The 25520-nt window shown below is 45.8% G+C and overlaps 1 protein-coding gene across 1 annotated transcript in view; it reads left to right on the plus strand.

Moving 5' to 3' along the window:
• The window catches only part of vps13c (vacuolar protein sorting 13 homolog C), a 387871-nt gene extending 381078 nt beyond the window's left edge, over positions 1 to 6793 (plus strand). Inside the window, exon 83 of the mRNA XM_072282204.1 lies at positions 6411 to 6793. Coding sequence (XP_072138305.1) covers positions 6411 to 6500 — 90 coding nt within the window. The 3' untranslated portion in view covers positions 6501 to 6793. The remainder of the gene's footprint in view (positions 1 to 6410) is intronic.
• The last annotated feature ends 18727 nt before the right edge of the window (positions 6794 to 25520 follow it).

Here is a 25520-nt window from a genome sequence, read left to right on the forward strand (position 1 = left end):
GATATATCCTGGGCCCAGCACATGTGCAATTACGAAGAAAGCTCTGCAGTGCCTTTGCTCCCTTAGAGATTTGTGAAGATTCGGCATGACATCTAAAACTTTGACAAATTCTCATAGATGTGTGGTGGAGAGTATATTGACTGGTTGCATCACAGCCTGGTATGGAAACACCAATGCCCTTGAACAGAAAACCTACTAAAAGTAATGGATACGGCCCACTCCATCACAGGTAAAGCACGTCTACCTGGAGCGCAATTGCAGGAAAGTAGCATCCATCATCAAAAACTCCCACCACCCAGGCCATACTTGCTTCTCGCTGCTGCTATCAGGAAGAAAGTACAGGAGTCCCAGGACCCACACCACCAAGATCAGGAACAGTTATGACCCCTCAACCATCAGGCTTTTAAACCAGAGGAGTTCACTTCACTCGCCCCATCACTGAACTGTTTCCAGAACCTATGGACCCACTTTCAGGGTCTCTTCATCTCATGTTCTCAATATTTATTGTATTTGCACATTGGTTCTTTGTCCATCCTGTTGGGTGCGGTTTTTCATTGATTCTATTGTATTTCTTGGATTTACTGTGTATGCCCACAAGGAGAAGAACCTCAGAGTTGTATATGGTGATACAGTACAGTACCAAATTCTTAGACCCATATGTATATCTAGGGTGCCTAAGACTTTTTGTGTGGGCATGTGGCCAAGTGGTTAAGGCATTGGACTAGCGACCTGAAGGTCGTGAGCTCGAGCCTCAGCCGAGGCAACGTGTTGTGTCCTTGAGCAAGGCACTTAATCACACATTGCTCTGCGACGACACTGGTGCCAAGCTGTATGGGTCCTAATGCGCTTCCCTTGGACAACATCGGTGTCGTGGAGAGGAGAGACTTGCAGCATGGGCAACTGCTGGTCTTCCATACAACCTTGCCCAGGCCTGCGTCCTGGAGAGTGAAGACTTTCCAGGCACAGATCCATGGTCTCGTAAGACTAACGAATGCCTTAAAAGACTTTTGCACTATACTGTATTTGTGAACATGAAGCTTGTTTGTAAATCTGACAGGAGCAAAGGATGTTGGGAATGGCAAGGGTAGAGCACTGCGGGAAGGCTGTGGGACAGGTGGCAGAGAAGGTGTGCCAGAGGGTAGGAGGTGACATGGGTGGCACCAGCCCTGAGACACCAGACAAGGTTATTTGATTCCATGCAATTGGTTTATTTTTCCAAAACAGAATGTCTCTGTGCTGCTCCCATTCCCTCCCCGTCCACTTTTCCCAACTATGATTCCCTTCTCCCTGCTTTTTTCCCCACTCTCAGTCCACGGTAGAGACCCCTATCAGATTCAGATTTACCATCACTCAGCTATGCCATGAATATTTTTTTGCGGCAGCAGTACAGTGCAATACAGAAAATTGCAACAGTACTTTGCAAATGTCTTAGGCACCCTAGCTATATATGTGTGCTTATGACTTTTGCGCAGTACTGCACATATATATGTACTTTGATAATGAATTTGCTTTGAACTGCGTTTTTCCACAGTTGACATGGTAGTGAAGAAAGTACATGGCATGCTTGTCTTAATGGGTGTATTTTAGAATATAGGAATTGGGGCAGTAATTTGCATGTTTATAAAATACTTATGAGCTCTCACTGGAATGTTCTGTTCAGTTCCTGTCACTATGCTTTAGGAAGGATGTGGTTATGTTGGAGAGAATGAAGAGGAGATTTACCTGGATTGGAGGACATTAGCTCCATGGAGAGATTGGATAGACTGTTTTCCCTGGGGTGAAGGAGACTCGGTGGGGGCGGGGGGTGGGAGGGAGTGATCTGATGGAATTACATGTCTAGGAGATATATGGATAGGGTGAATAGTTAAAATCTTTTTCCCATCATAAGGGCATAAGGGTTATCAAAAACTACAGAGGGCAGAGATTTAAGGTGAGTGGTAGGAGATTTATAGGGAACCTGAGGGATGAATTTCTTTTCACACACACAGTGGTTGATGTCAAGAATGTGCTGTCAGAGAAGGTGACACACATGCTTACAATTACTACATTTAAGAGACATTTAGACAGACACTTAAACATGCAAGGTATTTAAGTATACTATTGTAATGTAGGCAATTGGGTTCGAGTAGATGGGCAAAAGGATCAGCATGGACACGGTGGGCTGAAGGGCCTGTTTCTGTTTGTTCTGTTCTGGCCCACTCTGATTTCTTGCTGATTCCCCCATGCAGATTTCAGCCACATTCAAGATCATTGTAAGTTTACTGTGTTGCAGTGGCACACTCCCTCTGCTGGTGGGACTGCACAAGATCCAATTAATGCTCTTCTTCACAGAGTGGTTACACACCGGGAGGCTGCAGTGAGATCTGTGTAAGAGCATTCCAAATAATCGCACATCCTGCCCTCTCCCATGGTCCTGCAAATTCCTTCCCCCCAGGAGTGATCCAGCTGCCTTCTGAACCAGTAGAATTGCATCAGCTTCCCTATCTACTCCGGCAATGTATACCAGTCCCAAACACGCTACTTAAAAACATCCGCATTTCACTTCTGGCTCTTTGGCCTTTATTAAAGGCGCACATGAGGCTAATGTGGAATTGGGGAAATATACCGACCTGGGTTGTAAACTAGTTTACAGGCAGGAATTGGAGACCGGGAATTGACGATTCTTCCAAAGTGTCCTGCTGTGATCAGAGGTCAGAAGGGCACTACAGTGATCAGTGCTTCAGTCTCATCTGCTCACAATGTACACTGGTGACTTGCTGCCAGTATTTCTAGCTCAGTTCTAACCCGTGGTGTATTTTTATATAATTCTTTATTCTTTATAATTGTTAAATGTTTTTGTTGCATGCCGTGCCCTGACAATACACCACAGCAAATTCCTACATATAAATGTACCCATATGGAGGAATAAAGTTGATCCTTGATCCTTTAGCCAGGTTGAGAAAGGGTAGGAGCAATTGTCAGAGTGACCAGCAGGGAAATCCTGGTGTCAGTGCTTGGGCCACAGCTGTTTAACATTTCTGTCAGTGATTTGGCTGATCAGTGAAAAGTTAAATTTCCAAGTTTGCTGATGATAGTAAACTGGGTGGGTTGTGAGTGCAGAGGAGGAGGTAAAGGGGCTTCAAGGGGATACAGACAAGCTGAGAGAAGGAGAAAGAGTGTGGCGGGTGGAGTATAATGTGGAGAATTAGTCTGGTTATCCACTGTGCACTTGACAGAAGGCATAGTGTTTGTGAGAGTTCGGGCAGTGTTGAGCTTCAAAGTCACTGAAAGTTAACATGTAGGTGGAGCAGGCAGTTGTAAGGGCAGATCGTATTTTGGCCTTCACTTGAGTACAGAGTTAACACTGCATGTAGTACAGCGCAGGACAGGCCATTCAGCCCTTGATGTTTTCTGAAACTAATTAAACCATTTAGACTCCCGTTAATCTAATCCTTCATCCCTGCACATTGGCTATAGCCCCCGCCCCCGCCACTTCTGTCCATATCATGTGCTGAACTAAGAGTCTGTTATGCCATCTACCTCTACCACCACCCCCGGCAGTGCATTCCAGGCTCTCACCATGCTGTGTAAAAGAAAATACTTGCACTTGAGTACAGGAGGTGTCTTACTACAGTTGTGTGGGGTTCTGGTGAGACCATTCTGGCAGTATTGTGTACTGTATGGGTCTCCTTACCTGAAAAAGATACACTTGTAATGAAGGGAGAGCAGCAAAAGTTCACCAGAAATGGTACATCTGTCACATGAGGAGATATTGAAAATGCCAGACCTGTACTCTCTCCGGTTTAAAATAACATGGCACTTACTGAAACTGAGGAGGCTCAACGGGGAAGGTGTTTCTCTCACTGAAATCTTGAATCATGGGCCACAATCTCAACATGAAGAGTTGGCCTTTGAAATGGAAACCAGGGGTGATGCCTTGATTCAGAGCAGTGAATGTTAGGAATTTTCATCCTCAGGGGGCTTAGTCACCAATTCCAATCCAATAGGGTTTCTAGAAATGAAAGGACTGAGTTGATGTGGGGATTAGGCAACAGAGTGGTGATGAGATAAAACAGAAAATGTGAGTAGAGCAGTCCTTTCAGACCTGCTCCACCAGGCAGCAGTGCCATGGCTGATAACCGCCTCCCATACCTACCCCACCATCACCTTATTCTGGAATCCCTTTGGTAGAAAAATGTTTCACTATGTTAAATGGCTTGGCTTCCACAGGTTCCTATGCTACAGGTTGAAGTGATTTCTCCTGATCTCTGTTTGCTGAGGTTGTGATTGGCAGTTGGGGACTTGCCTCCAGCCACTGAGAACATCCTCCTGTGCCATGTTTGTCTGGTCTGGTTCAAAGGTCATCATTTCCTCTGAGCTTGTTGAATGGAATGGGAGGCTTGATGGGCAATATGGTTCTTTTTCTCTGTTATGTTCTTAATATTTGAATGGTTTCGTTGGTTCTAATTGGGAAACTGTCTCCTGGGTCTGAGGCACAATGGAGTTGGCTGGATAAAGTGAATGAGTGAAATTTCTTTTCATACTCCTTGCTTACTCCGATCATTTACTGCAAGTTCTACGCTGTGTGCCTTCTGACACGAGCTCTGTACAGATTTGGAGTTGGTCCCTTTGAACAGCAGCATTACAATCTACAGCACTGCACTGTGGATTTCTTTTCGATCGTTTATCTGTACTCATTTCAGAGAGCATGACAATAACAACAGTGATGTGCTCAGACTTGGATCAATTCTCAAATAGAATTTTTTAAAATTGTAATTTTCAAAAAATCACAACTATCGTGGTTACTTAGGAAGAAATGTTTCGGGGTTATAGGTGATGCTGCCAGTTTTGATGTTTGGAACTCCTCATGAAGGGTGTCTAACGGACCTTTAGCACCCGGATATGTGTACCCAGAAAGTGATTGGTGGGATATTCCATGAAACTGGTCCAGTAACAGGGTTGTGATCTGTCCAAGTAAGGTTCATGGTTAACCTATAGTAGTCATAGTCATAGTCATAGTCATACTTTATTGATCCCAAGGGAAACTGGTTTAGTTACAGTTGCACCAACCAAGGATAAAGTATACCCTGAACTTCCCTGCAGCTTTTTTGGTTTGTCCTGTACTGTGCAAGTCACCTGGAGTGCAGTATGTAGATACTGAAGTCAAGATGTTCACAGAGGGACATTAAATTTGTTTGAGGAGAGACAAGAGACTACAGAAATCTGGAGCAACATACACAATGCTGGAGGAGCTCAGTGTGTCAGTCAACACCTATGGAGGGAAATGGATAGTCAACATTTCAGGCCACCAGGACTGGAGTGAAAGAGGGGAGACAGCTGGTGTAAAAAGGTGGAGAGAAGGGTGGAGCAAGAGCTGGCAGGTGATGGGTAGATACGAATGTGGAAGGGGGAGAGAGTGGGATTGATGTAAGACACTGGGAGGTGATAGGTGGGGACCATGGAATAAAGGTGAGGAGGAGGCCCTTGCCACCATTCAGGGCCCTAAACTGTCCTTCCCAAGCGAATCCATCAGCGTCATTCATTGCATTCAGTGCTGCCAGTGCAGCCTGTACATCAGTGAGACCTAACACAGACTGGAGGACTGCTTCACTGAACACTTTCACTCCATTCGCTGTGCCAGCTGGGATCTTCAGTGGCCAGCCATTTCAATTCCCGCACCAACATGTTGGTCCACAACCTCGTCCACTGCTGAGTTGAGGCTAGACACAGATTAGAGGAACAGCACCTCATATTCCCCTTGGCAGTTTCCAACATTGATTTCTCTAATTTCCAGTAACCAATTCCTCTGTCCATTACCTTTTTTCCTTTATCCCACCATCCTCATCATCATGATACCTTTCCTCTACTTATCCTTTCCATCTGCCTATTGCCCACAGCTTTCTCCAGCCATTAACCCTTCCCATCACTTTCCCTTTATTCCATGATCTACCGTCGTCTTCTATCAGATTCCATCTTCTTCAACTGTTTTTCACTTCCACTCTTACAACCTTTACAGCTTCTTACCTTGTTCTCATTCCACACCTTATCACTCCTCACCTGGATCCACCAATCACTTGCCAGCTCCTGCTCCACTCCTCCCTGGCATTTTACATGGGCTATCTCCCATCTTTCTTTCAGTTCTGATGAAGGGTCTTGGCTGGAAATTTCTCTCCACAGATGCTGCCTGACCCACTGAGTTCCTCCAGCATTTTGTGTGTTGCTTTTAATTTATTTGTGTGCAATTCGAAACTTCAAATTTCTTAAACATTGTCAAATAACAGCTTGCGTCTAGAGCATTCTTATTGTTGTATTTTAAAATGATTAACAATTGAACTTCTGACTTTGCAATACATCTATGAATTATGTGTTGATTCTTGAATTTCTCTAGTTTAAAAGGACAATTTAATATGAGTGTGTTTGTGTTGTTTCAGAGGATATTTGATACACTTGAAGAAGCTCGACTAGCAAGACAACAGCAACGTCTGGTGAAACAGAAATCGCTCAGGTTTTCTAAACCTTGACTTTTTTTGCACTGCCCCTGTGTTGCACTGGGATTAATATCCACCTCTTTTCTATTTCATTTTCATTTGCGCTGCAATTTTATTTTCTTACTCTAATGAAATACAAATTCTCAGAAGTATTAATACTGTGTTCTCTTCCATCCATAGAGAGATGGATTGATATCAAAATCAGTGTATATTGTGCATCTGTATTTTGTGGAATTCAGTCAATAATTTTATGCTCATTTTTGCACTATCAAAATTGATCTATTTGCTCGAATTGAATTTATATAATACATTGCAAATAAAATAAAACTGAGTATTTGAATTTTGTCTTTTTTATCTGATCTCAAATACACTACAACTAGTCACGTTTACAGAACATTGAATTATGAACGACCATTCTGATTATTCAAATAAAATAAATAATATCTTTAACTTGTATAGCTTGACCACTGCTATTTTGGGTTGGCTTTGGAATATGTATAATTTAAAATTTACATTTAAGTTCACACTTCTGATGTGTATAAATGATCTGGATATAAATGTAGATGGGTAGGTTAGTAATTTTGCCAATGATATGGTGTTGTGGACAGTGTAGAAGACTGGCAAAGAATACAGTGAGATATAGATGAGTTGCAGATTTGGACAGAGAAATAGGTGGAGCTTAACCAGGACAAATGAGAAGTCTTTGCACCTTGGTAGGTCAAATGTGAAGAGACAGTACACTGTTAAAGGTAAGACCCTTAACAGTGTTGATGAGCAGGGGGTCTTGGGGTCCCTGAAAATGGCTACATGGGGTGATTAAGAGTGATAGGATGATTAAGAAGGCATATGCATGCTTGCCTTTATTAGTTGAGGCACCGAGGTCAAAAGTCAGGAAGTTATGTTGCAGCTTTCAATCGCAACTAGAGTATTGCGTTCAGTACTCTGGTCACCCCCATTACAGTAAGGATGTCGAGGTTTTGAGAGCATGCAGAAGAGGTTTACCAGGATGCTACCTTGATTAGAGGGCACGTGCTACAATGAGAGGTTGATTTAGTTGTTTTCTCTGCAGTGACGGATGCTGAGGGGAGATCTGATAGAACTTTATAAGATTGTAAGAAGCATAGAGAGAGTAGACAGAGAGTTTATTTTTCCCAGGGTTGAAGTGTCTAATAACAGAAGCATGCATTTAAGGAGAGTGGGGATAAGTTGAAAGGAGATGTGAGCGGCAAGGTTTTTACACTGAGAGTGGAGGGTGCCTGGAATGCACTGCCTGAGGGGCAGACGTATTAGAGACTCTTAAGAGACGTTTAGATAGGCACATGGATGTGATGGAAATGGAAGGATATGGGTGTATAGGTGGAAGAGAGAAGTTTAGTTGGCCATTTTGTTACTAATTTTATCAGTTTGACACAACATTGTGACTAAAGAGCCTGTTCCTGTGTTGTCTGTTCTATGTTCTATGAAATTTAGGGACCCTTCAGATCAGTTGTCTTGAATTAGAGATTTAGTCCACTTGTCTAATCATCCCTGGTCAGACCCCACTTGGAGTACTGTGCTCAGTTCTCGAAGGATGTGGAAACCATACAAAGGGTGCAGAGGAGATTTACAAGGATGTTTCCTGGATAGGGGAACATGCCTTATGAGAATAGGTTGAGTGAACTCGGCCTTTTCTCTCTGGAGCAACAGAGGATGAGAGGTGACCTGATAGAGGTGTACAAGATAATGAGAGGCATTGATCATGTGGATAGTCAGAGGCTTTTTTCCAGGGCTGAAATGGCTAACACTGAGAGGGCACAGTTCTAAGGTCCTTGGAAGTAAGTACAGAGGAGATGTCAGGGGTAGGTTTTTTATGCAGTGAGTGGTGAGTGCATGGAATGGGCTGCCGGCGACAGTGGTGGAGGTGGATACGATAGGGTCTTTTAAGAGATTCCTGGATGGGTACATGGAGCTTAGAAAAATAGAGGGCTATGTGTGATACTTTGATAATCTTGTATTGCCAACACTGTTACTTCACATTTTTAAGATGTTACACTTTTAATAGTCTTTTAATAGTCTTTTAATTACTCAGAAGAACTTAAAACAAAAGTGAAGTCTGTGTGTGAATGAGGTGCCTGAGAGCTGGAGGGAGGAGTTCTAGGTGGCCCATTCGAGGACGAAGGGAGTTGAGTGGGTGTATCTCACTCAGAGTAAAACGACTGTGACCCCAGTTCAACTCCTGGTAGGAACCATGGTGACTGTGGACCCATGGACAGGACAATGAGCGCCAGGAGCACTAGAGCCCACGTTGGCTTTCTTTTGTCCTTTATTGTCTTCAGTGGTTGTAATCACAGTGCGGATTCAAACAGGAATGTGATGAGTTTTAAAGGAGTGATGAATATATCACTGTGATGAGTTGAGCAACCAATCAGCCAAAGGGCCAAGAAAAATACAGCTGCAAGTAGAGTGGCTATTCTTTTGAGTGTGCTACTGATTAGAGTGGCTTTGGCTCATCAGGGTTGCATGACGTACAGTATCTTGTTAGTTACCCTCTCTGTTCTTATTTGTTCATTCCTTACGTTAGGGCATAGTAGTTTATTGAGAATGGCTCCAAGGGCAGTGTTTTGTACTCTGTGTGAGGTGTGGGAAGTCTGGGAGACTTTCAGGTGCACTGAGCTGCAGCTCCTGAGAGAACATATAAAGGAACTGGAGCTGCAACTCGATGACCTTCAGCTCATACAGGAGAATGAGGTGGTGATAGATAGGAGCAAGGTGGGAATAGACTGTGAGTTTAAAGGGAGCGTGGGAAATAACTAGGTGATGCTGAACCATTGGGATTTAGAGCCATAGAATACAGAAACAAGCCCTTTGGCCCATCCAGTCCTTTCCAAACTATTAAACTGCCTAGTCCCATCGACCTGCACCCAGACCACAGCCCTCTACACCTCTCCCATCCATATACCTATCCAAATTTCTCTTTAATAGTGTAATCAAATCTGCATCCACAACTTCCATTGACAGCTCATTCCACACTCTCACCACCCTCTGAGTGAAGAAATACCCCCTCTGTTCTCTTCAACATTTCACCTTTCACCCTTAACCCTAGTTCTAGTCTCACCCAGCATCAGTGGAAGAATCGTGCTTACATTTATCCTATCCTATAGCCCTCATAATTTTGTATACCTCTATCAAATCTCCCTTCATTCTTCTATGCTCCAGGGAGTAAAGTCATAACTTTCTCAACCTTTCCCTATAACTCAGGTCCCAAAGTCCTGACAAAATCCTTATAAATTTTCTCTGTACTCCTTCAATAATATTGACACTTTTCCTGTAGGTAGATGACCAAAACTGCTACAATACTCCAAATTGGGCTTCATCAATATCTTATACAACTTTAACATAACATCCTAATTCCTGTACTCAATACATTGATTTATGAAGGCCAATGTGTCAGAAGCTTTCTTTACAACCCCATCTACCTGTGACACCACTTTCAAGGAATCATAGGCCTGTATTCCCAGATCTCTCTGTTCTACCACACTCCTCAGTGCCCTAACAAGTCCTACCCTGGTTTGTCCTCCGAAAGTGCAACATCTCACACTTGTCTGCATTAAATTCCATCTGCCATTTTTCAGCCTATTTTTCCAGTTGGTTGAGATCCCACTGCAAGCTTTAATAGTCTTCCTCACTGTCCACTACACGCCCAATCTTGGTGTCATCTGCAAATTTACTGATCATGTTTACTACATTATCATCCAGATCGTTGATATAGATGACAAACAATGGACCCCGCGGCACAACTCTAACTGGATCCTGGATGAGGGGTCAAGTTGGTCCGTGTTGGCATGAACATTTCTAGCTCCATCACGCTGAGCACCAGTGCTCACTGGGCTGTAAGCTCAGCCTGTAACTCACGACTGTACTCCTTGATCCAGTTGAAACCAAACCATCAAGTTTGCTAATGACACAACAGTGGTTGGCCTCATCAACAATGACAATGAGACGGCGCACAGAGTTAGAGCAGCGGGCAGAACGGTGTGAGCACAGCAGCTTGTGTCTCAATGTGGACAAGAACAAAGAGATGATTGTGGACTTGAGGAAGGTTCAGGCTGACCGCTCCTTACTGCAAATACACGGCTGCTCTGTGGAGAGAGTTTGGAGCATCAGGTTTCTGAGAGAGCACATATCGGATGATCTCAACACCACCAGCATGCACAAAGCCATGTTGACCATCTGTAATCAGTCCCTGTCTATCCAAATACCTCTCCATCGGGGCAGCGTCTCCACTTGCTAAGGAGATGGAAGTGAGTGAAGCTTCCCATTTTAGCCAGCTATTCCAGGAGCACCATCGTGAGTGTCCTGACCATCTGTATGGGCATTGCAAAGCATCTGACTGCAAGTCTCTACAAAGGATTGTGAGGACTCTCTTTTCCACCCATTGGGGATATTTATCAGGAGCACTGTGTACGCAGGGCCTTTAGCATCATTAGTGTCCCCTTCCCATAGTCCAACCATCTCTTTGACTCCCTACCATCAAGCAGGAGGGATACAGATTCTTCCCTCCAGGCCGCAAGTCTACTGAACCCCCTGCCGCAACCCAGGTCTCATACGTATGAAGCACCAGTACTAATATACTATATCCTTTTTAACTTGTATCATATTTGCACCTTTTTATTTGTTAATTTATTTGTGGTAATATTACTTTATGTGTTACGTATGTGAGTTGTATATACCGTGTTGTGCACCTTGGTACAGAGGAACGTCGTTTCATTTGGCAGAACCTATCGGTATGGTTGAATGGCAATGAACTTGAACCACTAGTCACAGGATCCCAGTTAGAGAAGCAGCTATTTACTACCACTCTCTGGCTTCTCCTGTGAAGCCAATGTCTAAGCCAATTTTCTACCCCATCTTGAATGTCAAGCAACTGAACCTCTGTGAATAACCTTGTCAAAGGCTTTGCTAAAGTCTAAACAGACAGCATTCACTGCCTTGCCTTCATCAACGTTCCTGGTAACTTTCTCGAAAAGCTCTATATTAGTTAGGCACAACCAAACACATGAAGCCATGTTGACTATCCCTAATCAGTCCCTGTCTATGCAAATACTTAAATATCCAGTCCCTTAGAATCCCTTCCAATAACTTTCCCACTACTGATGTCAGGCTCACTGTTCAATAATTTCTTGGCTTATTCTTAGAGCCTTTCTCAAACAATGGAACAACATTAGCTATCCTCCAATCGTCCAGCACCTCACCAATTGCTAAGGCTATTTTAAATATCTCTTCTAGGGCTTCTGCAAATTTTGGACTATGCTCCCACAGGATCCGAGGGAACACTTTGTTAGGCCCTGGGAATTTATTCACCCTAATTTGCCTCAAGACAGCAAACACCTCCTCCTCTGTAATCTGTATAGGGTCCATGGCCTAACTGCTGCTTTGCCTCACTTCTACAGACTCTATACCTGTCTCTCAAGTAAATATATTTGGAATCTCCTCCATCTCTTTTGGCTCCAAGCATAGATAACACCTCTGATCTTCCAGAAGACCAATTTCATCCCTTGTTATCCTTTTGCTCTAAACATATCTGTAGCAGCCCTTGGGATTGTCCTTCACCTTGTCTGCTAGAGCAACCTCGTGCGGCCTTTAGCCCTCCTGATTTCTTTTTTAAGTGTTCTCTTGTATTTCTTATATTCCTCAAGTACCTCATTTACTCCTTCCTGCCTATATCTGCGGAACTCCTCCTTTTCCTTAACCAGGCCCTCAATATCTCTCGAAAACCAAAGCTCCCTAAACCTGTTATCCTTGCCTTTTATTCTGACAGGAACATTCACTTCTGAAGGGCCTCACACTTAACCAAGTACACCTTTGCCAGAAAATAGCCTGTCCCACCCACACTTGCCAAATCTTTTCTGATACTATTAAAATTGGCCTTTCTCCAGTTTGGAATCTCAACCCAAGGACCAGACCTATCCTTCTCCGTAATTATCTTGAAACTAGTGGCATTATGATCACTAGACGCAAAGCGTTCCCCAACACAAACTTCTGTCAGCTACCCCGTCTCATTCCCTAATAGGAGATCTAGTATTGCTAGTTGGGGCCTCTGTATATTGATTAGGGAAACTGTCCTGAACACATTTAACAAACTCCATTCCATTCAGCCTTTTCACAGTATGGGAGTCCCAGTCAATATGTGGAAAACTAAAATGACCTACTCTCACAACCTTATTTTTTTGTAACAGTCTGCAATCTCCCTACAAATTTGCTCCTCTAATCCTTGCAGTCTGTTGTGTGGTCTACAATGTAATCCCATTAACGTGGTCATCCCTTTCTTATTTCTCAGGTCCACCCATATAGCCTCAGTAGACGAGCTCTCCAGTCTGTCCTGTCTGAGTGCTACCATGACATTTTCCCTGACTAGTGATATCATGCCTCCTTCTTTAATTCCTCTTGCTCTATCATGTCTAAAAAACAGATCCCTGGAACAATGAGCTGCCAGTCCTTTCCCTCCTGCAGCCAAGTTTCACTGATAGCTTCAATATCATAATTCTACATGCTGATCCATGCCTTAAACTCATCTGCCTTTCCTGTAAAACTCATTGCATTGAAATACATACAACTCAGAACATTAGTCCCACCAAGCTCAGCCTTTCGATACCTGACTTTGTATGTAGGCTTAACAACATTTTTTTGCCACAAACACTCCCCTGTCTGCTCTGGTACTCTGGTTTCCTTCCCCCTACTACTCTAGTTTAATCCCCCCCCCCACCCCGTGCAGCACTAGCAAACCTTCCCGCAAGGACAAGTCTCGCTCCAGTTCAGGTGCAAACTGTCCCTTCTGTACAGGTCCCACCTTCCCTGTACGACAGCCAAAAACCTGAAGCACTCCCTCCTGAGCCACCTCTTTAGCTACGTGTTAAACTGTATGATCTTCCTATTTCTGGCTCCACTGGCTTGTGGCACGGGTAGCAATCCTGAAATCACAACTTTTTACTTAACACCTGACTCCCTGAGCTCACTTTGCAGACCCTTGTCTCCCTTCCTACCCATGTCATTGGTACCGACGTGGATCACGATCTCTGGCTGCTCACTCTCCCACTTAAGAATGCTATATACTTGATCCAAGATGTTCTTGTCCTTGGCACCTGGGGGGGAGGGGGGCAACATACCATCCAGGAATTTCATTCTCATCCACTGAACTTCCTGCCTGTTCTCCTGACCAATGAATCCTGCCTTTTCTCCACCTTTACCCATCTGAGCAACAGAGCCAGAGGCCTGACCGCTGTGGCTTCCCTTTGCTTGGTCATCAGTATTCAAAGCAGTAGTATACCTGTTGAGAAGAGGAGCAGCCACAGGAATGTTATGCACTGATTACCTATTCCTTTCCCCTTCCTGATGTCACCCAGTTATCCCTATTCTGCACCTTTGGTGTAACTACCTCCTTGTATGTCCTATCGATCAATCCCTCAGCTTCCTGGGGGAGGAAGGAGAGAACGTCGACTTGGACCATGAGAGGCCTGCGTCGGGCATTTTCATGCCTTACAAGGCGCAGATTGGAAGTCTGGTTGTGAGGCGCCACTCCTCGCACAGACACTAGAGCAATGTGTGGTTAAGTGCCTTGCTCAAGGACACAAACACGCTGTCACAGCTGAGGCTCGAACTAGTGACTTTCAGATCACTAGACGAATGCCTTAACCACTTGGCCACGTGCCCAACACCACCAGCTTCCTGAATGATCCGGAATTCATCCCGTTCCAGCTACAAATCCTTTAAACAGTCCGGAAGAAGCTGCGGCTGGATGCACTTCTTGCAGATGCAGTCGTCGGGGACAGTGGTCTCCCTTCCTTCCCACGCTCTGCAAGAGGAGAATTCCAGTATCCTGCCTTGTATCCCCACTGCTCCAACTGTGCAACAAGAAAGAAAAAAAATTCTTAACAGAAATAATCTACCTAGAGCCTCCACCTACCCTTGCCAAAACCTCTGAGTCGAAACCAAAACTCCCCACTCTTAACACCGGCCTATTCACACTATGGCTGCTCCCACAATGACCGCTCCGCTTAAACCTAACCTTTTCATTGGTCCTTGCCAAGTGCCTAATTATGCACAATCCAATGTCCCCACAGGAACTGTGGCACACAGAATGTCCCAGCTGCCCCGCTCACTCCTTTTGAACTTTCTCTCCCGCTATGCAATTCAGCTTCTACTCGCGAACTGTGGTGCGCAGAAAATCCCAATTGTCCCCACTTCTTTTAACTCTCTCTCCTGCTATGCAATCCAACCTCTACTCATGAACTGTGGCACACAGAATGTCCCAGCTGCCCCAGCTTGCTTCTTTTAACTCTCTGTTCTGCCACATGGTCCAACATCTCCTTGGAAGCTGTGACGCACAGAATTTCTGAATAATAAGGTTATCAATGTTTTAGAAGAAACATAGAAAACCTACAGCACAATGCAGGCCATTCGGCCCACAAAGTTCTACCGAGCATGTCCCTACCTTAGAAATTACTAAGCTTACCTATAGCCCTCTATTTTACTAAGCTCCATGTACCTATCTAAATGTCTCTTAAAAGACCCTATCATATCCACCTTCACCACCGTTGCCGGCAGCCCATTCATGCACTCACCACTCTCTGGGTAAAAAACTTACCCCTGACATCTCCTCTGTACCTACCCCCAGCACCTTAAACCTGTGTCCTCTTGTGCAACCATTTCAGCCCTGGGAAAAAGCCTCTGACTATCCACACGATCAATGCCTCTCATCATCTTATACACCTCTATCAGGTCACCTCTCATCCTCCGTCACTCCAAGGAGAAAAGGCCGAGTTCACTCAACCTATTCTCTTAAGGCATGCTCTCCAATCCAGGTAACATCCTTGTAAATCTCCTTTGCACCCTTTCTATGGCTTCCACATCCTTCCTGTAGTGAGGCAACCAGAACTGAGCACAGTATTCCAAGTGGGGTCTGACTAGGGTTCTATACAGCTGCAACATTACCTCTTGGCTCCTAAATTCAATTCCATGATTGATGAAGGCCAATACACCGTACGCCTTCTTAACCACAGAGTCAACCTGCGTAGCTGCCTTACAAGGCGCAGATTGGAAGTCCTATGGACTCGGACCCCAAGATCCCTCTGATCCTCCACACTGCCAAGAGTCTTACCATCAATACTATATTCTGCCATCATATTTGACCTACCAAAACAAACCACTTCACACTTACCTGTGTTGAACTCCATCTGCCACTTCTTAGCCCAGTTTTGCATCCTATCAATGTCCTGCTGTAACCTCTGACAGCCCTCCACACTATCCACAACACCCCCAACCTTTGTGTCATCAGCAAACTTACTAACCCATCCCTCCACTTCCTCATCAGGTCATTTATAAAAATCACAAAGAGTAAGGGTTCCAGAACAGATCCCTGAGGCACCCCACTGGTGACCGACCTCCATGCAGAATATGACCTGTCTGCAACCACTCTTTGCCTTCTGTTGGCAAGCCAGTTCTGGATCCAAAGCAATGTCCCCTTGGATCCCATGCCTCCTTACTTTCTCAATAAGCCTTGCATAGGGTACTTTACTGTACCTAAAACACTGAAAGCCCCTTTAACAGTCTGCACCTCCCTGCCTGTCTACACTTTGGGACAGAGCTTGAGTGCAAGCTAAACCTGTCCCCTAAAACCCTCACTAATTTTTATAGATGCACCGTAGAAAGCATTCTTCTAGGGTGCATCACAACCTGGTATGGAAGTTGTCCTGTCCAGGACCAGAAGAAGCTGCAGAAGATCGTGAACACAGCGCAGCACATCACACAAACCAATCTTCCATCCTTGGGCTCACTTTACACTGCACGCTGTCGGAGCAATGCTGCCAGGATAATCAAGTAATCAAGGACACGACCCACCCAGCCAACACACTTTTCGTCCCTCTTCCCTCCGGGAGAAGGTTCAGGAGCTTGAAGACTCGTACAGCCAGATTTGGGAACAGCTTCTTTCCAACTGTGATAAGACTGCTGAACGGATCCTGACCCGGATCTGGGCCGTACGCTCCAAATATCCAGACCTGCCTCTCGGTTTTTTTGCACTACCTTACTTTCCATTTTTCTATTTTCTATTTATGATTTATAATTTAAATTTTTAATATTTAATATCAATTTGTAATCGAGGGAGTGGGAAGGGCAGAATCAAATATCACTGTGATGATTTATGTTCTAGTATCAATTGTTTGGTGACCATAAAGTATAAAGTATGAAGTATAATTGACTCTCCATGAGTGCATTAATCTGCAAAGGAATGAGGCAGAGAGGAGGGCAGCAGTATTCATTTGAGATGGGTACAATTCAGGGGAGAGATCAGTGTGGTCTGGTTGATTTGGAACTGACACAGAACTACGAGGTGAGGCTAAAGCATTGGGATCTGACATGGAGGGTGTTTAAAGTCGAACTGCACAGGACAGGCATGTTCCAGTCTGAAGGAAGGACAAGAATGGCAATGTAAGGGAACCTTGGATACTGAGAGAGGTGGTAAATTTAGTCCAGAAGGAAAAAGAAGCATGTGTCAGCTTTAGGAAGCTAAATCCAAATTGAAACTTTGAGGATTATAATGAAGCCAAAAAATAAATTAAGAAAGGAATTAGGAAGGCCAGGAGAGCTGATGAAAACTTCTTGGCAAGTAGAATTCTAAAGAAAATTCTAAAGCATTCTATATGTAAGAAAATAAGACTGACTACAGGTAAGTTAGCCTGACATCAGTGATTGGGAAGTTACTGGCGGGAATTCAGTTTATTTATTTTGTTTGGAGATAGAGTTCAGTAACAGGCCCTTACCCTCGCAGTCACAGGGAAAATGTTGTAAACTCCTTACAAACGGCGGCAGAATTTACTCCAGGTCACTGGTGCTGTAATAATGTTAGGCTACACTGCTGTGCCTCCTATTTGTAGGGCAGCAGGATTTGCATAGGCAAAGTATGATTGGGAGAAGTCAACATGGCTTCATGCATGGGAAGTCACATTTGATGATTCATTTAGAGTTTTTTGAATGGGTAACCAAAGGGGTAGATGAAGGCAGGGCAACGAAAGTTGTCTATTTGGACTTTAGCAAGGCCTTCAATAAGATCCCATTTGGGAAGGCTTGTCTGGAACGTAGGTTCCTGTGGAATCCAGGGAGGTTTTCTCAGTGGTGGAAGCAGAGGGTGGTGATTGAAATGAATAGAATTGAATTGACTTTATTTCTTATATCCTTCACATACATGAGGAGTAAAAATCTTTACATTACATCTCCATCTAAATGTGCAATCATAGTAATTTATAATAAATAGAACAGTCAATGTAATATAGAGTACACTCAAATCAGCGTGAGTTCATCAGTCTGATGGCCTGGTGGAAGAAGCTGTACCGGAGCCTGTTGGTCCTGGCTTTTATGCTGTGGTACCGTTTCCCGGATGGTAGCAGCTGGAATAGATTGTGGTTGGGATGGGTTGGGTCCCCAGTGATCCTATAGGTCCTTTTTACACACCCGTCCTTGTAAATGTCCTGAATCATGGGAAGTTCACATCTACAGGTGGGATGGGCTGTCCACACTACTCTCTGCAGAGTCCTGTGATTAAGGGAGGTACAGTTCCCATACCAGGCAGTGATGCAGCCAGTCAGGATGCTCTCATTTGTGCCCCTGTAGAAAGTCCTTATGATTTGAGGGCCCATTACCAAACTTACTCGACCATCTGAGGTGAAAGAGGCGCTGTTGTGCCTTTTTCACCACACAGCTGGTGTGTACAGACCACGGGAGGTCCTTGGTGATGTGGATGTCAAGGAACTTGAAGCTGTTTACCCTCTCAACCCCAGATCCATTGATGTCAATAGGGGTTAGCCCATCTCCATTCCTCCTATGATCCACAACTAGCTCCTTTGTTTTTGCAACATTGAGGGAGGGGTTGTTTTCTTGACACCACTGTGTCAGAGAAATGACTTCTTCCCTGTAGGCCACCTTGTTATTGTTTGAGATTCGGCCAATCAATGTAGTGTCGTCAGCAAATTTAATTAGCACATTTGAGCTGTGGGTGGCAATACAGGGAGTAAAAGAGGGGACTCAGTACGCAGCCCTGAGGGGCTCCTGTATTGAGAGTCAGAGGGCTGGAGGTGAGGGAGCCCACTCTTACAACCTGCTGGCAATCTGACAGGAAGTCCAGGATCCAGCTGCACAAGGCAGGGTCAAGGCTGAGGTCTCTGAGCTTCTTGTCGAGTCTGGATGGGACTATGGTGTTGAATGCTGAACTGTAGTCCAAGAACAGCATTCTCACATAAGCATCCTTCTTCCCCAGATGTGTAAAGACAGTATGTAGAGCTGTGGCTATTGCGTCATCTGTCGATTGGTTGTGTCGGTAGGCGAATTGTAGGGGGGCCAGTTTGGGTGGTAGCGAGCTGCAGATGTAATCCTTGACCAGCCTCCCAAAGCATTTGCTTATTATTGAGGTGAGTGCAACAGGACACCAGTCGTTCAGGCATATTATCTTGGTCTTTTTTGGTACAGGGACAATGGTGGGTAGTTTGAAGCAGGAGGGCACTCTACACTGGGAGAGGGAGCGATTAAAAATGTCTGTAAACAAACCTGCCAGTTGGAGTGGAGGCTGGCAACTAGACGTGTGCCACAGGAGTTGGTGTTGGGACTCTTGTTATTTGCTACATATATAAATAAATAGGATGCAAATGGGCAAGGCTTGATCAGTAAGTCTGCAGCTGACTCGAAATTAGAAGATGTTGTTGATAGTGAAAAAGGTTATTGTAGATTACAGGTTATGGTTAGTTAGGAAATTGGGTTCAGAGTGGCTGCATCCCCCTGCTCCTTCCAAGCCACTCCCCCCCCCCCCCCCACTCCTCCAGCTGTGTTCCTCTATACCTGTCCACCTCAGCATCCTGGCCTGATGGTTCAACAGCAGGGGTGGCAGTGGGCCGGTGGGGTCATGGGGAGTGTACTGACTGGGCCCGGGCTTGGAGCCAGCCAGGGCTGATGTCACCTAACAAGAGCCATCGATGGTGGCCCTTCTGATCCAGCCACAAGCCCAAGGAAACCGGGACGAGCCTGCCAGTTTGAACAGCTACTATGATTCCTGTTATGTCCCATTTAATTTTAGTGATGGGGTCACAGAGACTGCGTTGATTTATTAGATGTGAATGAAAGGTATGATAAAAAGAAAAGTGAGTAGAGGAGTAGCAACTGTATTTTTCTTGTCGTTAAGTGTTGAGATGATGCACTTTGGGAAGTCATCCCAGTGCAGGACATACTATTAATGGTAAGACACCAGGGAGTGTAATGGAACGCAGGGACCGTTGAGTACAAGGGCATAATTGATTGAAATCAGTGTCACAGGTGGACAGGGTGGTGACAAAAGCATTTAGCATGCTGTCCTTCGGTCAGGGTACTGAGCACATTATGTTCCACTTGCGTAAGTCATTGCTGAGGCTACCCCTGGAGTACTGTGTACAGCTTTGGTCACCTGGTAAAAGGAATGATATGGTTAAACTGGAAAGAGGGCAGAGAAGATTAACAAGAACGTTGCCAGGACAAGCGGGCCCGAGGTATAGGGAAGGCTAGCCAGGTCTTTATTCCTTGGAACGCAGGACAGTGAAGGGTGACCTTTTTCAAAGTAATGAGGGGCACAGATATGATGGATGGTAACTCAGGGTGGGGGAGTTCAAAGCTTGGGTGCTTAGATTTAAGGTGAGATTAAAAAGATTTAAAAGGGGCCTGAGAGACACCTTTTTCATACAGAGGATGGAGAGTATGGGGAATGAGCTGCCAGAGGAAGTGGTTGTTGCTGTTCCTCTCCGTGCCTTATGGCCCTCCGGGCAGCAACCTTGCTGGTTCTTTAGCATTTGCCTGTTTTTTATGAGGCCGGGTTGCTAGCTCGGCGCTCAACCCAGCACGGATGGACAGCGTGCAAGGAGCCAGCCAGGTTCGAACCCAGGGCCGCTCAGCTGGAAGTCCAGTGCAGACGGCCCTGTACCACTGGCCGGCTAGCCGAAGTGATTGAGGCAGGTATGGTATCATTTACGAAACACCTCGATAGGTACATGGAGGAGCAGAGCTTCGTGGGACTTGGGCTGACAGCAGGAAACTGGGACTAGCTGAGCAGGCGCACAGTTGGCATAGACTTGTTGAGCTGAATGGCCTGTATCTGCTGTACTGCTTCAGCATGGGTGTGAAATCAGGGTAAGGAGATAAATTCTGGGTTACTGCAGGACCACCGCGAGAAAGAAGGGCTGTTGAATTTTTTAAAGATGGATAGATAGAGAGAGCGGACTAGTTTAAGGTTGATGTGGAATGAGGGGAGAGTGAGGGCGAGTGGTAGTTGAGAATGTTTCAGGGAATTTGGGAGAGGCAGAGTTCACCGGCGACAAAGCAGTGCAATGGGATTGGCTTGTGATCTGATTGCAAGGCTTTGGAGAGAGACCAGGGAGGTGGAACTAGTTTGGTGTCGTGTTGATACTGGACTTGTGAGAAGTATTTGGGAAGAACAGAGCACCCAGATTTATTTACTGGTTTATGTTCTGGGGTCTCACTGGCATGCTCAGTGTTTATTGCCCTTTGAGAGGGTGGTGGTAAGCTGCTGCAGTCCTGTGAAACCTACTCCCAGTGCTACTTGGCAGGGAGTTCTGGGCTTTAGGCTCCACAATGATGAAACACCAGCACCCTGAGCTTGAAGTTCCCATGGATCTTCTGCCCTGTCCATCCTGGTGGTGGTGATCTGCGAGTTGGAAAGAGCTGTCAAGAATGCCAATTCTGCAGCCCCTGGCTCTCGGCCAGTGCACACTGCCATCACAGATATTGGAGGCGTTGCTGCTGCTCCCATCGGAACCACCCGAGCAAGAGCAGGGATCAGCTTCGGACTGAAGCCTCGCTGGGTGGCCCAGGAGAGCTTCTAGTGTATGATGTGACGTTGGCATTGCTAGAGACAGGTGAGTGAGGAGAGGCTGATATAATGGGATTAATATAAGGTTGAGAGATTTGTTGGAAGAGAGAGAGTTGTGGATTAGGGAGATGGCAGAAGTTATTGGGCTTTGGAGAGAGGATGGGGCACTGGTTGCCTGAATCCATCTACACCTTTCCTATCCAAGTACCAGTCCAAAGGGGTATATGGGGTGTCAGGGAAGGGTAGCACCTCTGGTGGGGGAACATGTCGCGTCCTTTTCAGGGCGGTTAGTCCACCTTTGGTCCCCACCTGGCACTCAGCTCTCACCTGTGGCTCCCCGTAGCTGTTTGCATGCGACAGCGGCCACATCCCGGGCAATGGCTTCGACAAGCCAGCTAAACCAGATGAGGGTAGCCGACGGGTCTCAAACCCTCGGTGAGATAGGGAGTTGTCTATCCCAGCATGTGAAGACAGACTCCGGCGGATTGAGTGGACGAGACCAATGGAAGGTCCAACGGTCAAGAAGACGGTCTCTGCAAGTGTCGTGGAACGTGTAGAGCAGGACAAGACACAGAAGACGTCCTGGTCATACACTGCGCCTAGTCTCATCTCCAGCCGTCTAGACTCTGTCTTGCCACTGGATCCAGATGGGAATTGGGAAGAGAGAGTGAGGCTGACGCTGCGCAACTCTCCCTCACTTAAATCCAAATCACGCGCTAGTCTCGACACCATTATTATGGTGTTGAGGTCCTCTTCGACGTCAACGATGGACGGACAACAACCAGTCCAAATGTCTTTGAAACGTTGCAGTCGCACATATCTCTACCTCCTCCTCTGTTCCTTTCTTTTGCACCACTCACCTACCCCCTCCCCCATTGCTCAATTCTTTGCCCTCTCCCATCTGGTTCCACTTGCCCTATCACCTGCATACTCAACCATCTTGGTTCCCCCATCAGGTCCCCTGTCCCCACTGTTCTTCCCTCACTTGCTTCCTCTCTTCGCTTTCGTTCATTGTCAGATTCCATCATCTGTAGCCTCTCATTGTCTGCACTTATCACCTCACAGCCCTTCGCCATCTCCAGCACTCTTTCCCCACCTGGCTCCCCTCTTTACCCGGATCCACCTGTCACCTGCCACTTCCTGCCGCCCACCTCTCTTATACTGGCTGTCTCCCCTCTGCTCTCTCAGCCCTGATGTAGAGTTCCTCTGCCTGACCCTCTGAGCTCTTCCAGCTGCTTGTTCTTTTTGGGCCCTGGGGTCAGTCTGGAGGTTAATGTTAGGGGAGTGTATTTCCTTCGGAAGACTGTGAAGCAGCAGAGTGTAGAAAGGTGGGTCACTCGTTATGGACCCAAGCTGCCAAAATATATCAACCCCAAGCTGGATAAGCACAAAGAGTGACTGGAGATTGGGATTTCTTTATGGCTTTAAATAATTCCATTAGCTTTGTCTTGTCTGGAATGGGAGTTTGAGGGACATGACTGAGTTTTACAGTTATGAAGGGTGTAGATAGGATGGGCCGCAGGAAACGTTCCCCACATCAGAGGTAAATAAAACTAGAGGGCACAGATTTATGGGGAGGAGTAAGAGGGTGGCATGATTCAGAAATATTCTAAAGGGGATCTTCTTCACCCAGAGAGAGATGAGGACCTGGAACTCATTGCAGATGCTGGAAGCAGAACTGCTGAGAGCAGTTAGGAACTGTCCAGAATCACCCTGGCAGAGAAAACTATTTGCAAGCGTTAGGAGAGGGGATTAATAAGGAAGGGTGCTCACTGGTTAGTGTGGATACTGTGGGCCAAATGGCTTGCTTCCATGCTGTATGATTCAAAAATGCTAAATATTTAATGAGTTAATTCCATTCTTAATGTTGGCTCAGGTAAATCATAGTTGGTTTTGCAGGAAGAATGTGATGTCAATATGGTTCACAGTCTTCATTCCCATCCAGTGGAAATGGGAAACATACAGACTGAACTATTTGACAGCTTTGTGAAGAATGGAAAGTGGAGCAGAACTTTGCCAAAGGCCATGTGAAGAGGTTTCTGTGTAACTTGTATGTTAAATGCTTTAATTTGTTGGTGTTTTGCTGGGCAATCTGTCACCATACAGAGCAACACACATCAAAGTTGCTGGTGAACACAGCAGGCCAGGCAGCATCTATAGGAAGAGGTACAGTCCACGTTTTGGGCCGAGACCCTTCGTCAGGACTAACTGAGCATCCCTCCCCACTGATCTCCCTCCCAGCACTTATCCTTGTAAGCGGAACAAGTGCTACACTTGCCCTTACACTTCCTCCCTCACCACCATTCATGGCCCCAGACAGTCCTTCCAGGTGAGGCAACACTTCACCTGTGAGTCGGCTGGGGTGATATACTGCGTCTGGTGCTCCCGATGCGGCCTTCTATATATTGGCGAGACCCGATGCAGACTGGGAGACCGCTTTGCTGAACACCTACGCTCTGTCCGCCAGAGAAAGCAGGATCTCCCAGTGGGCACACATTTTAATTCCACGTCCCATTCTCATTCTGATATGTCTATCCACGGCCTCCTCTACTGTAAAGATGAAGCCACACTCAGGTTGGAGGAACAACACCTTACATTCCGTCTGGGTAGCCTCCAACCTGATGGCATGAACATTGACTTCTCTAACTTCCACTAATGCCCCGCCTCCCCCTTGTACCCCATCTGTTATTGCCCATCCTCTGGGCTTCCCCCCTCCCCCTTTCTTTCTCCCTAGGCCGGCATGATCCTCTCATATCCCTTTTGCCTATCACCTGTCCAGCTCTTGGCTCCATCCCTCCCCCTCCTGTCTTCTCCTATCATTTTGGATCTCCACCTCCCCCTCCCACTTTCAAATCTCTTACTAGCTCTTCCTTCAGTTAGTCCTGACGAAGGGTCTCGGCCCGAAACATTGACCGTACCTCTTCCTAGAGATGCTGCCTGGCCTGCTGCGTTCACCAGCAACTTTGATGTGTGTTGCTTGAAATTCCAGCATCTGCATATTTCCTCGTGTTTGCGTTACCAGACAGAGCAGTTCACCCTTGCCATTCCCACTGCCCAGGAGACTCATTTACAGTGGCTTGCTCCAAAGCAGTACACCCAAGATGCTGGAGGATCTCAGCAGGCCGGGCAGCATCTATGGAGGGAAATAGACAGTCAGCGTTTTGGGCCGAGGCCTTTCATCCGGACGGGAACAGGAGGGGCAGGAGCCAGAATAAGAAGGTAGGGGAGAAGAAGGAGTACAAGCTGGCAGATGATGGGTGAACCCCAGTCAGGATCAAGGTGGGTGTGTGGGGGGAGGATCCGGGTGATGGGTGAAGAAGGAATCTAATAGGAGAAGAGAGAGTACGACGTGAGAAAGGGGTGAGGAAGGGCACCAGAGGGGCATGAAGGGCAGGTGAAGAGAAGAGAAAGAGTGAGAGAGTAACCAGAATGGGGAATGGAAAAAGAGAAAAAGGGCAAGAGGTGGTGATTATCGGAAGTTAGATAAATCGATGTTCATACTATCAAGCTGTAAACCACCCAGACGGAATAAGAGGTTTTACTGGTCCATTCTGCGTTTGGCCTCATCATGGCGGCAGAGGAGGCCATGGACAGACATGTCAGTGTGGGAATGGAAAGACAAATTGAAATTAGCAGCCTGCGGTAAATCCCGGCTGTAGCGCCAACCAGAGAGCCAGGGTGCTTGACGGAGCTCCCAATATCAGTTGTAGTAACTCGGCCTACCACACGGGGGCACCTCAACTCCATATGTTGCAATAAACTTGAAGCCGAAAGACATTAAACCCATCAAGTTCCCTCTGAAGGAGAAAGCTCCTTAGAAGTCCTTAGAAAAGAATGTATATTGAAGCTCTTATGCGTTGTCTTCTCTGGTTTAGCTTGGATGTTAACGGTAATGGAATCAAAGTATTGTGGGAGGAGAGAAAATACTGAGGTAACTAATCAGCCTTATTGACTGGTAAGTTCAGCAGCCAATTTCTTAACTCATATATCAAAAATGTATGTTAAATCAACTTTATGAACAGATTTAGTTGTTATTATGCCAAGTATAATAAAACCATATGAAGACAGAAAACTGGGATCTGGAGCGACAAACGGCTGGAGGAAATCAGTGATTAAAGCAGCATCTGCAGGGGACAAAGAATGCATTTGTTAAATTCTTGCATCAGTCGGGCAGTTTCCAG

The sequence above is a fragment of the Mobula birostris genome, chromosome 18 (genome assembly GCF_030028105.1).
Source record: "Mobula birostris isolate sMobBir1 chromosome 18, sMobBir1.hap1, whole genome shotgun sequence".
Classification (NCBI taxonomy): Eukaryota; Metazoa; Chordata; class Chondrichthyes; order Myliobatiformes; family Myliobatidae; genus Mobula; species Mobula birostris.